The sequence below is a fragment of the Cebidichthys violaceus genome, unplaced genomic scaffold, assembly GCF_023349555.1.
Source record: "Cebidichthys violaceus isolate CVI_PGR_0920_01 unplaced genomic scaffold, fCebVio1.0.p SCAF_12, whole genome shotgun sequence".
NCBI lineage: Eukaryota > Metazoa > Chordata > Actinopteri > Perciformes > Stichaeidae > Cebidichthys > Cebidichthys violaceus.
The window spans coordinates 7952979-7974813 of record NW_027176285.1 but is presented as its reverse complement, the minus strand read 5'-3'; the positions used below and the strand labels follow the sequence as shown (position 1 = coordinate 7974813).

The 21835-nt window shown below is 40.0% G+C and overlaps 1 protein-coding gene across 1 annotated transcript in view; it reads left to right on the top strand.

Annotated features, from left to right (window-relative positions):
• The window catches only part of megf10 (multiple EGF-like-domains 10), a 75532-nt gene that overhangs the window by 34709 nt on the left and 18988 nt on the right, over positions 1-21835 (top strand). The window contains exons 5-8 of the mRNA XM_068706111.1: positions 314-406; positions 14965-15211; positions 16378-16498; positions 17583-17719. Coding sequence (XP_068562212.1) covers positions 314-406; positions 14965-15211; positions 16378-16498; positions 17583-17719 — 598 coding nt within the window. The remainder of the gene's footprint in view (positions 1-313; positions 407-14964; positions 15212-16377; positions 16499-17582; positions 17720-21835) is intronic.

Here is a 21835-nt window from a genome sequence, read left to right as displayed (position 1 = left end):
TTTTGAAAACAATCTGAGTATTGTCCAGTTAAAATCATTTAGTACTGAAACCGATGATTATTTATGTCTTGAGTGACATGCTTCAAAACAAAGTGGTCCAATCCTAACTTAGATTAAGTCAAGTCCAATCTTCAGACCCGGAATTCTCAATTAATCCAAGTTTACAACATCTTAATTCAGCTTCTGCAGGGAAAGTATAAAAATACAATTCTTTAATTGATGTACCATACATGAGTAATTCTTAAAGCAGATATCTTTTTATAAGTCTTTGTGAATGTACTGATCCCTGTCTTCCTGTCTCCTCCATGTCCAGCTCATTGTGCGGCGAGCTGTGTCCACGGCCGTTGTATGGCCCCCAACACCTGCCAGTGCGAGCCCGGCTGGGGGGGCTCCAACTGCTCCAGTGGTAAGTCCTCCAGCTGTTGCTGTCATTTCTTTGTCTGTGTGACTGTGGTTTTCTGTGAAAGTACTCTGAACTCACAAGAGGAAAAACAGACTGTGGTATCGTCTTACTGACTGCTGCGCTGTATCACAGGAGCTAAACATTCTGTTTGTTCTCATAGCTATATTTTTTAGACATGCATACATACATTTCCTCAAGTATTGTACTTAAGTACAAATTTGAGATACAAAATTACAATATATGTTATTATATATGTATGGTAATCTATTACAAAAATGTACTTTACAAAATAAAATAGGTCAAATTAGCTATACCTCAACTAAACATGCATTATGCAATTAAAACACCCCTGTACTTTAACTTTAACGACTGGTTCAACAGTCAGGTGAGCTCTCTTTCCCCTGTTTCCAGTCTTTATGCTAAGCTAGGCTAACCACATCTTGACTCCAGCTCTGTACTTAACACACAGACATGAGTGTGATATCCATCTGGACATCTCACTGAAGATGTCCAGTTGGACAGATCAGAAAGGAATACAATATGTGTATCTCCCAAAATGTTGAACTATCCCTTAGTTAAGGATTTGAATTATTCTTCCACAACTGTGTGTAAATGAAATGAAATATATGCTCTGTGTTGATCTTCATGGTATTAGATGTATTTGTTTATTGTTGCCCCGCTACAGTAGCAATGGTGTCCAAAGGTGCTGTTTGTCAGTCCATCTGTTTGACCAATGCTTTGTTTCAGCAGTATTTTCTACAACTACTCGTCAGATTGCTGTGAAATGTATTATGGAAGTTCATGTTCCCCACAAGATGAACCCTAATCATCTTAGTGACCACAAGTGGCATTTCCGCTAGTGCCACCGTCAGTCAAAGAAAAACAAACTCTTAAAACTCTAGGCCAAATTTCTGTAAAGCTTCTAGGGCTTTGCATGGTCCCTGAGTATGAATCAATGGTAACCCCCTCACCACCATTAAACCACAATAGTGGACTGTGGTTTGACCAAGCTCAACAGGCGCTCGATTGAGGCTGCTATTATTTTTCAGTTGAATTAGGCTGCACAGTAGCTAAATAACAGTTCTGCCTTTCATCGAGACATCCACATGATCCATGATACCCACGCACAGTCCTTTAGCCGTCACCGTTTCCATGTTTCACTTTTGGCCAGCTGCAAAGAAAGCTCTTTCATTTCTGTAGCAGAATTGCATTATGGATATAGATGTATTTTCCAAACATGGGTAGAATTAGTATTTTGTAAGTTAGTCACAGCTAATACAATTGTACAGGGCTACTTCCTCTGAGCATGTCAACACAGCTTGTACATGTGTACCAGCTCAGTGGATCCGTCAAATGAGGCAAAGTGAGATTGAACAATGGTCAGCTCTTCAGTCTATGAATGGCGTGTGTGTTTGTAGAAACACAGTTGTATTTACTGGATCTACTCAACCTCATTGAGCCCTCTTTAGCACTCGGGTTAAGTATGTTATGTCCAAGAAATCCCCTGAGGACACTGCGATTTCAATAACCAGAACTTTTCATGTGGCTTTCCTCCAGGAATTTACTGTAGCTGCGAAAAATTGGTCTTTGCATGTAGCTTGTGTACGGTGGTGTTTTCAAAGGCTGTTGTTACAAGCGACTTTTGTCATTCTGTCATTTAGTCCGTTTTTTCATTCAATCATGCCAGGACGCATTATATATCAACTCTGTACACTCCGAGATCAGATCTTTCTCACATTGGGATACCATCAGCCAGACCACGAGCTTAGGTGTCCTGGCTCGCGTTGAGTTCGGTTCTCAGTTAGATGTGGACAGCACACGGGCACAATCCAGACAATTTATCCAACGTATGATTAGCATCATCTTCCCCCCACACAGGAGTACCTCTCCAGATAAAAGCAAAAGGAAAGGAGCACAGCTGAGACCATAGACTAGGGGTACTCAATTCAAATTCAACAAAGTCCATTTAGAGAGAATTTCCTCAGGTAAAGGTCCAGAACATCACTGATTTAGTGCCATATATATTAAAGTAGCATAGCATTTGTATCAATGTCTGTATAATCAACAACTTACTGTCAAAATAAAATAAAAACAAAATAAAGTTGTTCTGTTCAGTTTTCAAATTGAACTGGATGGATTATAAAAAAAATGCATACTCTTATAGTAAATAAATGTTACTCTCTCATGGCAAGTACATTGCATGACTTTTGAACAATGTGCATCTTAAAAGAAAAAAGAAAAATTAATTTAACTGAATTGTCCTGCAACTTTAAATTTACTCAATTCGGATGTGATGTCAATCAAAAAAGCCAAGATATCCATATTATTCTCATCTTCTAAAAAGAGGACATTGTGTGGTTGTTGAAATAACTTCAGATCTCTTCCTCTCTGGTAACATCATTGTTGGGCAGTGAATTCATGTGTCATATTGGGCTCTTAGGTTTATTTTCTGTGCCTTCATTTCGTATTTGATTGGATACATTTCCTCAAAAGATTTGGGTTTTGTCTCATAGTGGCGCTTTACATTACCTCTTTTCTTCTTCCGAATGAACAAACAAGAGTCTGTCCATTCTTGGTTGAAGGTTCTGGTTTTTTGGAGAACACATAGTGAAATATCTTCTCTGACTACTTGGTCTCTCACCCGTCTCTCCCCCGTGTGTATACATTTTAGTCGCGATACTTATCGGAATACACATATTTGATTAGCTGAGTAGTGTCATGTGATATGATTTACAATGCCTGCAATTGATTGGTTTGTTTCCTGGGCCGCTGAACGAAAAGCCGTAAAGATGTTTCTCAATGAATTAGTGGAGCTTTGTTAGTGAATATTCTTAAAAAACAAATCCACTAATGCTGCACCAAAAATAACAGCGGACTTTTGCTGTGAAGAATTTATAGAAAATTAAATGTGTTTATTTACCATTTTACAGCCATTCCTTTGACCACGAAATAAATTTGATCACTATACATACAGTATATCTTTTTCAATTGCTCTTTAGTGGGTGATTCAATACTTCTTAAAGATCTCATGAAACAGTGTCATTGCAGCTCTTTAATATGATGTATCTTCTTTTAAAACAGGATGTTCAGGCGGAACATTAACACTGATGTACACATCTCTAGAATCATGTGGGTCGAGTGTCAGGAGTACACAGTTCTGGAAGTAAAAATTAATAAAAGTAAAGAAATGAGTGAGCATTCAATTCCTGTCCCCTCATCTTGTCTTTTTAAATAGGTTTCTGGTAAGATGCCTGAAATAAGGTCTGTGGCGTAAGAGATTTGAAATACGTCAGTAAATACCGCTCTGGTGAAATTTGAATCTTTTGCATGTTTTAAAATAGGTGGTTGTTAACAAGTGTCTAAATAAGACAACTAAAAGTCTTCACATAACTAGTCCGCCTTTCAGCCTTATTTTTTATACCCGTGCTCATGCGACTGTCGTACAGTTTGTTTATGACCTAATTGTTAGCATTCACACCTCAAAAATCATATAAGTGGTGTTCAATTGTGAGGATTATCTTGCGTATCATAAAGAGTATCATAAGCGTTTGTTTGCCACAGAGCTTATTTTGTTGAGAAAATACTAAATCAAATGGAAACTTTTTTTAATTTTTTTTATATATAAATATATATTTATTGCAAGACAAGAGACAATACAAAGACATAACAACAAGAGGACGACAAGAACAGTGAGATACAAGCCAGCAAACATCATATAGTCAGTGTATGGAAGAATGGTGTGTGTGTGTGTGTGTGTGTGTGTGTGTGTGTGTGTGTGTGTGTGTGTGTGTGTGTGCCTAAGCCTTTTGAAATTAAAGAAAAAAACAAAAGAAACTATATAAATGAGTGCAAATTACATACATTTTTAAATATAACGTCCGAAAAAAATTAATATATATAATAATATAATACATAAACAAATAAACAAACAAACAAAGCTTTTAAAGTAAACAAAGTCAGGGAAAGTATCGCCCATTGTTTTTTTATGATGGAACCAGTGTGATGCTAACTTCCCAAGTTGGCCTCGAAAAATACGTCATCCCTGCATCCCACTATACACGGTGTTAGATGACTGGTAGAAAAAAATGTGTGCAAAGATCATGTGGTCCCTAAGCACAACAGTTCAACACCAAGGCATTGTAGCATTTTCTTTAGCTGGTGTTTAACTCGGTATCTACAGGGCCACACCACCTCTGTAGGGCCATAGCACCTCTGTATGTATTCCTACATTTCCTGAATAGAGTATAATTATGTATGCTCACTCCTGCTTCCTCAAATGAGGAGTCCAGGTGAGTTTCACTCAGAGCGAGTACATGTATATCATTAGATTGGACAATTTGGTTTATTTCAATGTGCTATACCCATGCCTCTCCTTGGTAGGCCTGAGGTTGACTTAGTTTTTATGTTCTCTCAAACCATCTGAAACGTAAAAATAGCTAAAGGACTTCAACACGAAAGGCATTTCCAAAAATTTGATCACCAAGCTTGGAACTGTGTTCTGTGTGTTTTGCTTCCTTTTGTGAAATCACATCAGTTCACTTTCAGATTCAGACGCAATCAATGACTACAGTTCCATGTTTTGTTCCCATTTTCTGCAACTAAGCATTCTGACTTTGCTACAGATTTGATTTACACATCTGAATGGGTTTCTTGCGGCCCAGCAGCCCTAGAAAAGAATTCCATATCGGACTATTGACGACTTTCCAGCCTGATCACTGGGGCATCCCATACCGACCCTTGGTAGCCTTTAGTGCCTGTGTGAGACACACCGCTCATTTAACTAACTCCAATACAAACCCATCATGCACAATTATTAGATGCTCAGAGTAACCGCCTTAAGAGTGAGAAAGCCTGCCAAGGGCAAGTGGGGAGGGTGGTGAATAGGTAAAATGAAGAAGTTATGTCACGTGACGTTATGTCCCTGAGTCACATGACGTTAGTTCATTTCTGTAACAGATGTACATATTCTAATCCAAACCATGATATATGATCTAACCCTTATCAAATAGTGTTGTTTCCTAAACCTAACCACCACTGTCTGATAATATTAAGCAGGTCCCAAGATTCTTCACAAAAAGCAACACTGGGGGCAAAATGTGACAAGTATGGATGAGGTCATGTTGAACATGCGGGAAGTAGTGTGTCCTTTATATCTTGAAGGCAATGTAAGGACGAGGAGGTCGGGATGATGGACGGATTTGTAGCACAACTCACATGCAGATGACTGAAGCTGAATTCACTGCAATTAATATTTCCCCAACTTTAACTGTACTATAGTTTCTATGCACAAATATATCCATTTTTTTTATATAGCTCAATATCACATATTTGCCTCAAGAGGCTTTCCAATCTGTACAGCACACGACACCCTCTGTCCTGATTAGTTATAAAATAAACCTGTAGTATCATTTTAATTTTAAGGAGGCTCCTGTGGGGGAAGTACTTCTGGACCAGCAGCTCCTTCCATGCAACTAGTAGAGAAAGGAAGGTGGATTTAATAGAACGGGCATATTGCAGGATTGTTGAATAAATTCTGAGGATTAATTTAACTATATGCACTATCATAGCATGAGATCACCACTGGAGATGCAGTTTCCCATGTAGTTCAAGCGGCAGTGTCGTGGAAGCTTTAAGGGGGCACTCTGCAGATTTGATATGTTAAGGCCAGTTTGGTCATGAGTAGTTATGCTCACTCAGCCTGTAAAAACAGTTGCATTTGGATTAATTTCAACTTTGGCAATTTATACCAGAAACTGGAACGTGGGGTGCTATCGTGTCTCCTCGCTGAAAGGAAGAGACCCAAGGACGGAGGAGCCGAACCTGCCAAATGAGAAATCCTTGGTTCTGTAGCCTCTATGGATGTAAAGGTGTGCCACATAGAGATGCAGCATTCATACGTCATGGGGAGCCATGGCGGAGTGGGAACAATTTACGGGTCACGTGAGGAGAGAGTATGCGAGGAAGCTTAAGTTAGTGTAATGAATAGCATTGAGTTTGAATGATGTGGGCGTTTACCAAGGAGGACATTTAGGATCCAGTGTTGTTGCAGTGTGACTTGTACCAGAGGCTGCAAATCAACATATAGCGTCTGCTTGGTATATGCCCACTCCATCGAGTGGTATCTGTCTGATATCAGGCAAAGCCTCCGCTGCTGCTTTGATGTTGAACATTTGCTTTTCTTCATGGAAGTGCAATCCTAAACTCTGGAGAATTCCTATCAGCCATTTCCTCAGTGGAGAAGATATTCTCACGGTGATCAAGTTAGCACTAGAAGCTTGCAGACAGTGTCCATTTAGTGTGTGTGGGAGGTTATTTTTGCTTTTGCTTATGAGTCTGTGAATGTGTCTCCATGCAGGCTTATATAGCGATATGCACGAGGAGCCCACAGGGCGCGCCCCTTCTGTCTTCAGTTTCAGCTTGTAATAAAGGGGCTTATTGTTGTGTCTGGGCCCTGGGGTTCCCCTGGGCCCCACTAGGCCCGGACTGTCTGTCTGCCCTCACATACACTGTAAAAATGTTTCTCTTGTTCATAGGGACGCAATGAAAGTCTGACTTTGGGTTATTCTAATGCGTTATGTCCACATGCAGTTTCCCAAAATGAACGCCTGTAAGGAATTCCTTTAAGTTTGGCGCAAACTTCCACCTGGGCTCATGTGACCTCCCGTCTGGTCCATTCTCACGAACGTGATGTCTCTGGATGTTAGTATTTACATTGATTGTCAGTTTGGCTCTGTACATGGAACTTGTTGAACCATATAAGAACCATATATCCCCCTGCCATCAGTGTTCGAATGGGTGAATGGTGACATGTAGTGTTAAAATACTTTAAGTGGTCGGAATACTTGAAAAGAGAAATACAAGTACAGTCCATTTACCATTACCTTTAAGGTCTCATTAAGGTGAACATGTTGGGCCTGAATACAATGTTATTCTAACTCAACCAGGCTATCATATGTTGACCCTTTGGTTATTAAGTAAGATACAGAGAAGGCATCGTCCTATATGTTGACTAATACATGCTTCCTGGGCCTTTTTCTTCTTAATCTTAATCTCTTCCTTCCCAGTAACCACTAGTATGTGTCTCTTGAACAATAAATCAACCCATGAGTCCAGAGATCAATAGCAGGCTGGAGCCCAGACAGACCTGAGCTGTGCTCTGTCACGGTCAGTCTGTGATACACGGCTGAGAAGCTGCTGATTCTCCCACTGACTGATGTGTTGTTCAGGTCCTGAGGGGGATGTTCTCAGTCAGTCATGAGAGAACAGGCTCAATGGCACTGAACTTGTAAATATTCAGTATTTTGAATGTATACAATATTTTGTTTCTTCAGGAGGAAACATATATCAATATATACAGCAACATAGCATTGCTTTGATCCATATGTTTTTACTTGAAATGTTGGATTAAGGGGAAAACTGTGTGTTTCTTTGAAAAGCAGCAAATGTAGTTCTATTGGGTCAGTCTTTTTATTCAGCCTCATTCACCATCCCCTTCAGTAACATGTTTTAATTTCGTCAAGAGCCACAAAAAAGACTTGGATGCATTGACTGTGTTTTACAGGTCAGCGGGCCCCAACAATATGTCTGAGGATCAATTTGAGGCCCAAGAACAGGAAATGGGGGAGGGCTGTGTTCAAGGAGAAGCAGGAATAATAGGAGGAGAAAATTGTGTGGTAGGAAATGACCTGGGGCGCTGGAGCTTGTGATTTAGTACACATGATAACAACACAAGCTGCTCAGGAGGCCTAAAGTTCAGCTCTGAGAATACAGCAAAAAAGAAAACGACACGTACTGTATATCTTATAGAGTCTCTGTTTAAGATTTGTTTTACCCAATAGACCCACATTTCTTCACTTCGTCATGCTTTTATGACCTGATAACAGTCTTCACATCACAGTTTGTATGTGACTTTATTCAACACGAGTCCATCAAAGTTACACAAGTTGATCAAATCTTCTCCAACATACCATTCTCTATTCTCCGAAAGATTTCAGCTCTTTGGTCTTCATCAAGACGGTCGTATTCTGAGCCCCAGAAACTGAAGGATACTGAAAATCACAAAAATGTTAAAAAAAAAATGTATTCATAAATGTAAAATGATTAGTGAAATGTTTCAAAAAGAAAGGAAATAAATCAGAAAATGTCAGAAAAATATCCAAAACAAAATAGAAAAATCTGAAAAATCTTTGTAAAATGTCTGAAAATAATTAGTAAACCTTCCAAAATTCTTAAACAAATTGTAAAATGTCAGAATAACAAAATGGAAAATGTCTGAAAATATTTGTGAAATACCCAAAAAATTTTCCCCAAATATTTGATGTCCGAAAAACGTATTTACATAGGAGTATAATGTCCGACAAATGTTTTGGAGAATAAAAACAAATCAATAAATCTATTCACCTTTTACTTATTTTAAATTTCAACTTATTAGTTTTCCTATTTTTTGACTGCAATGTTAGCAGTCAAAAAATGTTTCTGGCAATTTTTTATCATAGCACCTTTTTTCTTAAATATGAATTGTGAACGCATGGTTTGTTCATGGAGACACCGCTTAATGAGATAGTTTATAGTGACAATAAAAATCCGGAGGACACACATTTCACTTCAGCTGAAAACTGGAGGAATACTACAGATGTTTTTTCTCACTGGGAATCCACCGTATCAGTGTGAAAGGCGTTTTCTGTTCCCATGAGTGCACCATGCCATGTAGATTGGGTAATCACCAAATAGAGGGAAAAACATCCCGGCCCCAATCCCTCCCCAGTGTGGATAGTCAGAGCCGAGCCAACTCTCAACAACTGGCAGCTCAAGTTACTGGCTCGGGGCTTTCTCCCTCGGTGTGACCAAGCTTTTTTTTTTTCTTCATTTTTATGACTTGTTGTGTCTTCATGGATACAAAAAAAAGAATCATGTATGCAGAAGCTTCACTGTCTTTCTAGTTCTTATTCTTTGCAGTGGATAATGACACAGCCTTGTGACCAAACCCTGGCACAGTGCAGTCTTTTTTTGTTCGCTCATCTTGAATGAAAGAGAACAGTCTGTTCTTCGGCAAGCAGATGAGGAGCCTTGAGCTCCTGGAGTTTGGCCCTTCTTCAATCTAGGTCAGGTTTCACAAAGGTACCAGGATGGCAGATTTGAATGCGGGAGGGGTTTTACGTGTGCATCTTATTATCTCTAATCTCCTCCTCCTCTTTGCCCCCTGAAACTCCCCCTCGGTCCTCGCCACTGTTTGTCACACAGGGCCAGACTGCCTGAGGAAAAGGAAGTACTGTAGGCTTTTTTTAATCAGGTCAGAGTGAAGCAGGCTAATGCGGGAGGAATAAAAGGAGCCTGTTAATCACTTGAACAACTTTGGAATTGTGGAATGGCTGGAGATGGTTGTGTTACTCAGCAGGCTGGGCACATAAACGCCAGGCTGTGTTCATGGAGTAGAGAGGACCTTGTTATTTAAACAAAAATATATATTTATGGCACTGTTTGGTTGAATAATTGTGGCCTCTGACAACAATGTAAGAGAGCAAAACCTATGATAAATAACATTAACTGAAAGCTAGCATAGACAGTTTATTTTAGAAGCATTTTTTTGTTATATTTGATAAGAACTTCTTTGCATTCTGACAGAAATCAATAAATCAGATGTGGTTTTGGAGGGAGGCCAAAAAGGAGGGGCTAGGATATTTTTGCATCAATACCCAGCCACTGAATGTCAGCATTACAGAACTGTTTAGCTTCTTGGGTACCCTGCTAACTTTCCCTGGTTTCTAAGCAGCAGCAGGCAGCTGCTTTCAGTGAAAAAGCTGTGATAGACCCACTGTACTCTTCTTTTGATGCAGTGAGTTCCAAGCAGACAAAGCTAGAGAGAGCTGGTGAGCTAGTGGAGCGTTTAGCAGTTTAAGAGCGAAGGTATGTGTCTCAGGAACAAAGAAACAAAGGGAGAGTGAATATTGAATTTCAGCATTCATCAGGGGGACACAATTATTAGAACAATAGAGAAATATCTTGTTTTTATTTTAAGAAAGAGAAGTTTGTACTATTGTTATGAAATATTGGACTATTAATGAGAATGTGATATGAAAATGTGAGATTTTCATTGGATTTGTGCAAACTGAAATTTCTGAAATCCGACATCCAGACTTCTCTAGTAAAAATAAAAATGTTCTGTAATTTGTTTACTGAATATATATTATATGATTGTTATGAAATCACCCCCTTTAAAAATGGAATTTATTTTTAATTTAGTTGTGGTCTTTGCGTGCCTTTCATTTTAGTAATAATCCTATCATGTGGTTCAAAAGAGTGTTTCACTTAACTTTATGTTTTCTACCTCTGCTGCTGTTGCTCAGGAAATGACAGTGAATCTGTTCTCTTCACACATCCAGAAAGAAAGTCACATCTGTCCACAAAACACACGTCACTGCAATCACTTCCTTTTACCACAGCTGCTATTTCTGACTCTTCTAGTCAGAGCAGTGGAACCGCAATCAGCTGCAGAGGTCAGCCACTGCCTGCAGGATCCCATACGACATTTATTTAGCAGACGCACGGTACTATTAGGATCAGAGATGAAGCTCCGGAGAGCTAAAGTCAGCTGTTGATTATGGATCGAGGTGAAGGTAAAGATAAACGTTTTTGGAATGACGGTTGACAAAAACTTCTCGGCAACCAGTTCACATCTTGGAGACAAATGAAAATTATGTTTCTCAGATTATCTATTGTGCAACACCAAAATGATCCCAGCATACATGAGAAGTTTGTTGAGAGTGAACCGTGTTCTTGACCTAGTCTAATAAGAAACAAAAATCTTAACTCAAGCTCCACTTGCTTTTTCCTGTGCTTTCAAACCTTTCACTGTCTTCATCAGCGGATGAAGTTAGCTCAGAAGTTTGTTGCTCAACCGAATTAAAAAAAGAATCCTTTGAATTGATTTTTCCTATTCTTGAGGTCAGGCCCAAGTTAGGTACTGAGATTTGTTAACAGAGTAATAATAATAATAATAATAATACTTTTGTTTTATATAGAGCTTTTCTAAGTACCCAAAGAGGCTTTATATAGGGGAGAGACAAACAGAACAAACAAAACGAAGCAAAACAAACAAAATATTTTGGTAAAAAAAAAGAAAACTGGAGAAGCTGTGCGAAATGAGTCATGTGGTGGAGGGTAGGGTGCAGGGGTTAGCAGGTGAAGGCGAGTTTGAATGATGATAGGGAGGGAGCTCCCCATCTCACGGATGTGGATGGGGAGGGCGTTCCAGAGGGGGGGTGCAGCAGCTGAGAAGGCTCTGTTGCCCCAGGTCCGGCGCTTGGTCCTGATGGTCTTCAGATTGTTTGCACCGGCGGACCTGAGGCAACGGGTTGGGGTGTGAAGGGGGAGGAGGTCTGAAAGGTAGGGAAGGGCCAGGTTGTTTAGGGCTTTGTATGTGGTCAGAAGCATTTTGAAGTCAATTTTGTATTTGACCGGGAGCCAGTAGAGGTTGCGAAGGACTGGGGTGATGTGTTCATAGCGGCGGGTGGAGGTGAGCAGTCGGGCGGCAGAGTTCTGAACATATTGGAGTTTATTGAGGATCTTGTTGGGAGAGCCGTAGAGGATGCTGTTGCAATAGTCAAGTCTGGAGGTTATGAGGGCATGGATGAGAATTTCGGTGGTGGCAGAGGACAGGGAGGGCCGGAGGCGTGCAATGTTCCTGAGGTGAAAGAAGGCAGTTTTGGTGATGTGGTTGGCATGGGGTAGGAAAGAGAGGGTGGGGTCGAGGATGATACCGAGGTTGCGGACCTGGGTGGAGGGGGTGACGATGGAGCCATCAATGTTGAGAGAGAAGGTCTGGGCTGAGCGGGTGAGGGAGTTAGGGCCGATGATGAGTAGTTCAGATTTATTGCAGTTCAGTTTGAGAAAGTTCTGTTGCATCCATGATTTTATTATCAGCGAGACAGGTGGTGAGAGTGGAGTGGGTGACTGAGGTGATGGTCTTGGAGGAGAAGTAGAGTTGGGTGTTGTCAGCGTAGCAGTGAAAATCGAGACCATGATGACGGATGATTTGTCCAAGGGGAAGGATGTAAATGATGAAGAGGAGGTGACATCACTACAAGACGTCTGACGGATCAGAAACATGAGCAGTCAGACAAAAGTTGTAAACAACACCGCAGGTCTGTTATAAACGTCCATCACTGTTTACAGACCCACTACTGACCTTCTGTACTTACTGTAGTTCAGAGTGTTGGACATAGATGTGTGTGCCATGTACAGTAGAGTCTCGGTTCTACTCCCAAAGAGACACGTACACTGACAGCTGCAGATGACATGCACTCGTTCAGTTTATTGGTACATTTTACAACTTTTAGGACCACATGATTTAAATAAGGGCTATTTAAGTGTCCATAGGAAGTTGATTTAAAACTGGAATGATCCTTTAGTGGCTAATGACCTGTTAAACCGCTAGCTGACAACTGTGCTACAATAAAATACACTGTGTACGTTATAAAGTTCTTATCTAAACCTTCAATTTCTGTCTTTCTCACTTTCCCCTGAACTTAATATAGACTTCCAATGACGCAGAGTCCCATAATGAAAGGTCTGGCAATCACTGTAAACCTTCCTGGCTCTCTCCTATTTAGCCCCCAGTCATCGCCAGGCCCTGAGTGGGCAGTGGCGAGATATGACGTGACATAATGAAAGACGTCTAGAACTAAACAACACATTCTCAGATTTACCAGTTTACTGTGGTTACACATGGTGAAGCTACCATTTGCGAGTGGTGATGGGAAGGCCAGACACATGGCAGTGCTCGCTCATGTATATAAGGTGCGGTCTGATTAAGGCTGAAATCCAACAGCCGAAGGTTAATGAGGTGGGTTCAGGTCGTAGCCCGCCTGGCCACACAGTAATTGAAAGTCATTGAGTTTGGCTACTTGTAGAATCAGATGGTTTTCATGTTAGTGATGAGGGGCCAGCTTCGGTCTCAGCCTCAAGAGCTTGACGATTGATAGTGTGGTGGCACGCGGCTCAGAGGCTAATCTTAAATTTGGGTCAGGCTGCGCTGTTGCTCATAATGGATTAACATGTAAACAATGTCACATGGAGCTTGACCGAGTGAAGCCTTGAAAGTCATCAGCAAAATGTTGAGCCAAAGGGAGCCAACACAAAGAGGCACGGTGATTTCCTACAGTTTGTTGGACACTAACATTTTGGATGAGCTGGTAGCGAGCAACTAGCTCATGAGAGTTGCAGTAATCCAAGTGAGAAGACAACAATAAAAGCATTGATTACTTTACCAACATCAGAAAAAAAAGGTTTTTTGCTTTTAGCTATTGTCTTCAGCTCAAAGAGCATGATTGCTCTACCCTGGATACTTGGTCAAATGAATGTGAGCAGTCTTAGAATAAAACAACTTTGATTTTGTTGCAAAAAATAGTTTTGTGTGTTATCCAGCTTCTGGAGACCGACTACATTAGTCTTTTAACAGACAGACGGAATAGAGAAGTCCGGAAGTTTTGAAACAAGAACAAATACATTTTTGGTTGGGGCCTTTTCATGGGTTCATAATAAGGAAAATAATAAGAACCTCTAACCTAGACAAACAACTATTGCCCCTATAAAGTATACTGTGTATAACACCAGCCACATTCTTCAAGCAGTATTCACAGTTGGATTTCTCTGGAAGCAGATCAACACCAGTTGTAAAAGGTTGTCCCGGACCCACTTTATGATCATTAATCATTGTTAAAAGTGAAAAAGAATCACTACAAGAGGTTGTTAGAAGGCTAGATAATCTTAGACTGTCTTGTCGTTTCTCATACACTGTTTGTAGCTATACCTATAGAAAGTAATGCATTATTATTCATAAGCAGTATGTATGTAATTGACGTAATCATGAGCGAGGACAGGTTACGTAGTCTAAAGAGTGACAAAGTCCACGTAGAGAGGAGGTCTGGGTGGACGGGTGGGTTTAAAAACGCAGGACTTTAACCCAGGAGACCGCTATTCATGTCCTGTGTGATACCAGAAATCCTTGTTGACTTATTTGTCACGTTACGTACTTTAGTAATACCACTTTAACCCGTACTTTTGTTAACAAAACCTAACCAAGTATTTCAAACATATGTATTTGAACTAGGAATGCACCGATCTGACTTCTTCTTCTGGGCCTTGGGTATCGATCATATTCTAGTGTTTTATTAATGAGCTGCGTGCCTCACTGTGTAGAAGTGACTTGGATCATTATTTCATGTGTATGGCAACATCAGGCTTGACTTATAAAGTGTTTTATTAACTTTGTAAAACTAAATATAACAAAAAAATACATAGATATAAATGTATAATGTATATAAATGGCCGGGTGTCACCGATACAGATCTCCAATATCAGTATCTGTTCATCTATCAGTGTAGTTGTTATTTTTTATTTTTTTGCAGCTGGACATTCATAGAAAAAGGCAAAGATAAAGTAAGCTATCATAAGAACAGCTCTCCCCTCTTGAAGCTTGGCAACAATCACAACTAACCTGTGCCATGAGACATGTAGAACAAGATGAACTAAATCTTGATTCTTTTCTTTCATCTTCCCCTCAGCTTGTGACAGTAACCACTGGGGTCCCCACTGCAGTAACAGATGTCAGTGCCAGAACGCTGCACTGTGTAACCCCATCACCGGAGCCTGCATCTGCACTCCTGGGTACCGAGGCTGGCGCTGCGAGGCCCAGTGTGAAGTGGGCACCTACGGAAACGGATGCCAGCAGAAATGCCAGTGCCAGAACGGAGCTGCCTGTCACCATGTTACCGGAGAATGCAAGTGCTCACCAGGATACACTGGAGCTTTGTAAGTCAGAGAACACAATTTGTGAGAATCTGATTCCAATAATGTAATTATAGTAACAGCTCATTGAGAAACACCTGCTTGGATATAAGTCTAGTTTTGTATTCTATGTCCCTGGATATGATAAGATGCATGAAAAATGTCTTTCCTTCAGTATGAGCTCATCTTTTTCTATGAACCAGCAAAACATTAATACATTTAAATTATTATTTTTTTTTGTACCAGAATAAATATTGTCTATTGGATGACAACTTGTATCACAACACAGAGGCTAAATGCAGTCCAGGTAAAACAGAACTTTGCCGCTGTTTAGTTAAACTTTTGGGTGGACTTTTGGGTGGACTTTTGGGTGGAAGGTCCAAATAACTTCTGTATGAGGAATTTATGATTGTCGGGATGTAAATGAATATAACGATTTTGTGTGTAATGTTATTTCAAAGTAAATATATTTTTGGACTGTCAGACAAAACACACAATTTGATATTTTAACCTTGGACTTTTCCCAATAATTAATAATTTTATACATTCAAATGAAATCAGTTAATTGAAAATATAATACATTTTCAAAGTGCACTAATTCGAGTGCAGAAAGTGACATAAGATACATACAAAGACTACATACATACACACAATTGTCTTACCTAGGCATGCAAATGAAGAGAAACAATTCCTAAAACCTAGCGGAATCAAGAGTCCAAACCAAAGCTTCCGATCATTTGCGGGTCCTACCGTCAGGCTTAAAACAGTCGATAAAATAAGTTTTCAAAAAGTGTGAATCACTGCAAGCAAGAGAGGTTATTGAGCATACAGTCATAAATGAGGACAAAGAATATTAGGCTGATGGGTCCAGTAGTGTGTTAGATTAGCCGTGGACAGACACAGAGATGCACGCACACACACACACACACACACACACACACACACACACACACACACACACAACTGAATACATAATCTCCTGGCATAGATACTACTAAATTAATTGATAATGGCTAATGGCAGCTCCATTTACCATGTAATTGCAATTTGGAACCAAAAATATAAGCGACGTGACACTCACTTAACCACACCTCGAGCAAGTTTTCCAATTGTTATATGAACAAAACTTCCATATGTGACCTTTAAAAGTGGCAAATATTAACCAGATGGTGTTTTGTTTTCTTTCATAGCTGTGAAGACCTGTGTCCTCCAGGTAAACACGGGCAGCAGTGCGAGGAGAGATGTCCGTGCCAGAATGGAGGCGTGTGTCACCATGTGACTGGAGAGTGCTCCTGTCCTGCAGGATGGATGGTAGGCCCACAGACCCCCAAACCTTTGGTTGAGCTCATTAGAAGAATGAGCTTGTTGTCCGTCGTATCCTCACAGTGATCATTTTTGAGAACATGCAGTGGCACAGCACATAACATGAGCAAAATCACCTAAAATGAATAAACAATATTGTTAATATACTATGCGACAGAAGTAAGAAGTTCTATGGGCCTCAAAGAATTTAGCAGCAGAGTGAGCATGAAATAATGAAGGAGTACAAGACCTGGGAAATCCTGAGGTGACTCAAAGTATAAGTGGCTCTTTTAAAATATTTGATACATTAAATGGGCCAGTGTGTAGTTTTTCAGGGGATCTATCAGCAGTAAAGGAATATGTTTTCATCAGCGTCTAATCACTTGAAACTAAGAATTGTTGTGTTTTCGTCACCTTAGAATGAGCCCTTTATACTTACTTAAAGGAGCGGGTTCTCTTCACAGAGTCCGCCGTGTCGCACCGCCATGTCTTTACAGTAGCCAAGAAATGACAAACCAAACACTGGCTCTAGAGAGAGCCTTACGCATTTTAATGTTACCTGAAGGCCACCATAGTTCTTCCACACGTTTGTGAAATGGTAATATGGGCCGCAGAGTGCATACTTGTGGTTCCAACAGTTGCCATCTGACTTCCATTGCTCCTAAAGTATTATATTATGGTATGGATGTCCTCTGAATGAGCGGAGTGAGCGAAGGGGTTTGTTGCAATCTGTAACCACCCCTCAAGATGCCACCAAATCCTACACACCGTCCCTTTAAATGGCTCACAGAGATTCAACAACGGCTTTAAGGAAGGCAACATACGTGCGTATCAGTCTCCTAAATCAATATCTTGAGGTCATAATGTGAAAGGAGCTCTAAACAGTTTGGTTTTGAAGTTCTCGACTATAATACAGAATACAGGAGCTGTATCAATGAATAGGAAAAATGAATTCATCTCTTTTAAATATTTCCATTCACAATCCACAATCACACAAATCAGCAGTCCTGGAAAACATAGAGACATGTATTGGAAGATTTGAAGGTGTAAAGGCTCACATGATGTATTTTGCTGTTGTCTTTGCTGTGTGCAGGGTACAGTGTGTGGCCAGCCATGTCCAAAGGGGAGATTTGGACAAAACTGTTCCCAAGAATGTCAGTGTCATAACAACGGCTTCTGTGTGTTGTCCACTGGACAGTGTCTCTGCAGTCCTGGGTACACAGGAGAACGGTAAGAGCAACCTTTACAACATTACAGTACGCAGCAGTTGATAAAAGTAGCTTACTTTCAAGGCACTCAATAAATGTCAGTATTTTACACACATACGGCCCACCTCAAGTTCATACATGCTTTTGAAAAGCTTCATACGCATAGAAATGTCTCAAAATATTTGTGACGATTTTTTTGCGTATATTTACAGATTGTGAAATCTGTGTGCACAGACACGTGGGGATTGGGTTACATTTGTGTGTGGACTATTTTCACGGTCGCTGACACACAAATGTATGTTGCGTACGTAGGTGTCGGTGGAAAACTTTTCAGCGCATGCACGCGTATTTCAAAGTCGCAAAGGCATTTTCCCCATTTGATTAGATGTTATTTAATGAAGCATTTTTATATTTTGCCTTCAACTTTTACTTCAAACTCACTGACTGCGCTGTCTTTGTCATGTCAAAGATTATTTATTCGTAAAATTGTTTTACATTTGTTAAAATCATAGACTGTAAAAGTGGAAGTAGTCACCCTGACATCACTAATTGGTTTGTTGAGCCACCACTTTGACCTTTTTTCTGTTGTTTTTTTGGAACCAGAACTGACCGTATTTCGACTAGAGGGTGGAACTGGAGTAGTGTGGTCGACAGGGCCAGGTACCCTTTGCAGCTAACGCTAGTGCTAGCTAGTTAGATTGGTTTACAATCTACATCGGGAATTTACGTTAACTGTAGTATTAATTGTGATGAGTGAAAAACAGGCTTAGAACCAGAATGTTTCATGTATCAGGCTGTAAACGTGTATTTCTGCTGTAAAGTTAGAGGTCTATGGAAATTGACTTGTTTTTGGAGCCGGCTTCATGTGGCCATTTAGAAGAACTGCAGTTGTTGGCACTTATTCATTCCTTGTGTGTTTGTGAAGACCATATACTGTATGACTCACAAATCATCAAAATCATTATTTGTATATTATGAAACATGCTTTGTTACCAACATTGAGACTAAATTTCTCTCCATACACAAGCGGCTGAGCAAAGTTTAGCAGCTTATTTAAATGGCACAGACACAATAAGCAGTGAAAGGTGCGAGGTGTTGTGCACACATACGTACTGCGTGGGCGCCTCCATGCTGTGTGAATGCTTCACAGTGAAGAATGACAACAGTAGATCAACAAAATGAGAACGCTTCTTTGGGAAATCATACTTCTGTCTGAATGGTGCAGAGCGACAATGTGAATAAACAGCACCATAAATCTACATCCAGAGGCAGATGTGTGGGTTTTTAAAAGTTTACTGGTACGAAGATGAAAGAAATCAAAAACAGAAACTATCATAATTCTAACGTATCTCACAGCACAGCGTTTGAATGCTCTTGGAGAATAAAACAATGAATGCCACTTCTGCTTTTGGAAAGCCAGCGAGCAGTCACACACAGGAATAATGTGTCCCTGTAATTCAACATAGTTTTCCACCATCACTTATATGCCAATTGAAAATAAGAGAGCCACAGCAGCAGCCATTCATTGTCTGAAAGCTCCTTCAAAGTAAAGGGTGCCCTGTAAGGATGGGCTAAGGGTGTCGCAAGATTTGTCCCTTTAATCTTTCTAGTGGGTGTTTTTAATGATGTTTCACCACAGTGATAACATGAGCTGACATTTACATTAACACAATTTTATAGTGTGTTTTTAAACGCCTAACCCAAACCCAAACATCAGAACAGAAAAAAAACAAATCTCCACCTTAAAAACTATGTAAACTTAAAGTAGTCTCAGCAAAAATGCTCCATTAAAACAAGATGATTGAAGATTTTATTTCACCCACCCAATCAGCAAAATAAAGTACAAACGTATATGCATAGATACAGTAAATGCATACAATGTATAAATGCAATGCAGTGAAAAAAACTGCATATGCAAAAATACAGTCATTGCACTTGTAAGAGGAAAGTTGGCTTTGAGGGGATCAAACCCAGGACCAGTTACTCAGACTTTTGTTCAGTGGTGGAAAGTAACTAAGTATGTTTACTCAAGTACTGTAGGGTACTCAGGTTCAAGTTGGACCTACTTCTAATTTACTTAGGTATTCACTCTTTGTCTTACTCAATAGTCCTACTAATACTCCTCTACATTTCAGAGGCAATTATTGTACCTTCTACTCCATTGAATTTATCTGACAGCTTTAGTTACGAGTTATTATGACGTTTAAGATGCTAAGTGCAAAACCGTAAACTGACAGTAAAACTTGTGTTGACCTCATTATGACATGCTGAAGAGTCAAGCAAACAGACACAAAAATACAAATCAGATCATGTGTGTCTGCTTAACTCTTCCACATCCTCCAGAGAGCCGAGAGAAAAACCAAACCAGGAAGCCCAGTCTGTGTTTTCACGGACAGATCTCAGCAGAGCGCCACGCAGGGCTTCAGGCCCATATAATTAGCAATATCAGAGAGCACACACCATATACTTAAGCAGACCAGGGACAGGACAGGAATAGCCCCTCCATGAGTAAATGAGGGTTTCAGGGAAGCTGAACGTCACAGTATGGCGCTGCTTAGAACCGGGTTAACCGTGCCACACCCGAACCCAATGGAACTTTGGGTGTGTGTGTGTAAATATGTGTGCAATATTTATCCTGCGGAAGAAGGAACACCACTGCATTTTGACAGTGCTTTGCAAGAATGTGGATGATAAAATGGGGCGTTAAGATAAAAAAAATACAAATACAGAATAAAAAGGTAACTGCAAAGTGAAGGTTCAGACAAAATCTTTAAGTACTTAAAAACACAATTAGGTTGATATCTGCTCTAAATGACGGGTCCAGAGCACGGCATTTAATTTTCAAACCCAGCTTGATTTGGTGGTTGGACTGATTTGTTTGCACTGTGTAACCCTGGATGAGATAATGAGGAAACGCTGCATTCGTTTCCAAACTGTGTGTTTTGCTTAGCTGCAGCCACATTAGCTGAAGCTCTGTGTTCCAGCAATGACTGTGATTAAGAGAGAGCTGTGGGACCACCACACAGCCTCTTTACTGCAGTCAGCAGTGTGTGGTGTTTCAGGACAGTGATGTATTTTATTTAGTTGATACATGTAGTAAAGTTCTATATCTTATATATCTGGAATGAATATTGATGATAGTTGATGCTGTCTATATATCGATATCTGTCATTAGTTGGATATTCATGGACCCCAGAGGTTGATTCCTAATGTTTGGTGAGCCAAGCAGGCGGTTCCTATACGGAGTTCAGGGGGTGGATGAGCATGCTTGACTCTGACACTTTGACCCACTCATGTCCTTGTCTAATCTTTGCCACATGCCGTTGCTGCCTTCACAATAAAAGCAGAAGGGGGTTCATGTTAAAATTATATAATTTTTCATTTAATTGATTACCAGTGTCAGGAAAATAGCATACTCTAACATGCATACTCTGCATGAGAGTGTCCATCAGCCAATCGCAGTTCAAATAAATGTTTTTTTTTATTGCTGACATGTGAAGAGGCGTTCGTATTTACAGGTTTGATTTTATAATTAGCCACAATCAATTCTCAATGCTGAATTTACACAGTCAGCAGTTAGAAACTAAATGCATCCAATGACCATAATCTTTCAAAATTCAAGTGTGTTCTCACAGAAACTCAATCATAACTCAATGTATTTTTGGAATGACTCTATACCAAAAAAGAGGTTTTAAAAATATGACATAAATAATAATATATACTCCAGAGACAAGAGCAATACACATATCTGAAATCATCATCATGAAAAGTATTTGAGTTTGTGTGTGTGTGTGTGTGTGTGTGTGTGTGTGTGAGTGAGAGTGTGTGTGTGTGTGTGTGTGTGTGTGTGTGTGTGTGTGTGTGTGTGTGTGTGTGTGTGTGTGTGAAGCAGATGAGGATATGTCTGAATACAAAAAAGACAAATACCGAGGTATATAACTAGGGCTTGAACTAGGGACTGTGTGTGGGCTGTGACTCAGTTGTTTGCAGTCTATTAAGCACATGTAGTATTTAGTATGTTGTTTACTATTTTTTTTCTGGCACAAGTTATGAGTCATGTATGACTATGACATATTGTATTACATTGCTTAAAACTACAATTTTTAGACAGAATTCTTTCATTTCAGTCAGAATGCCC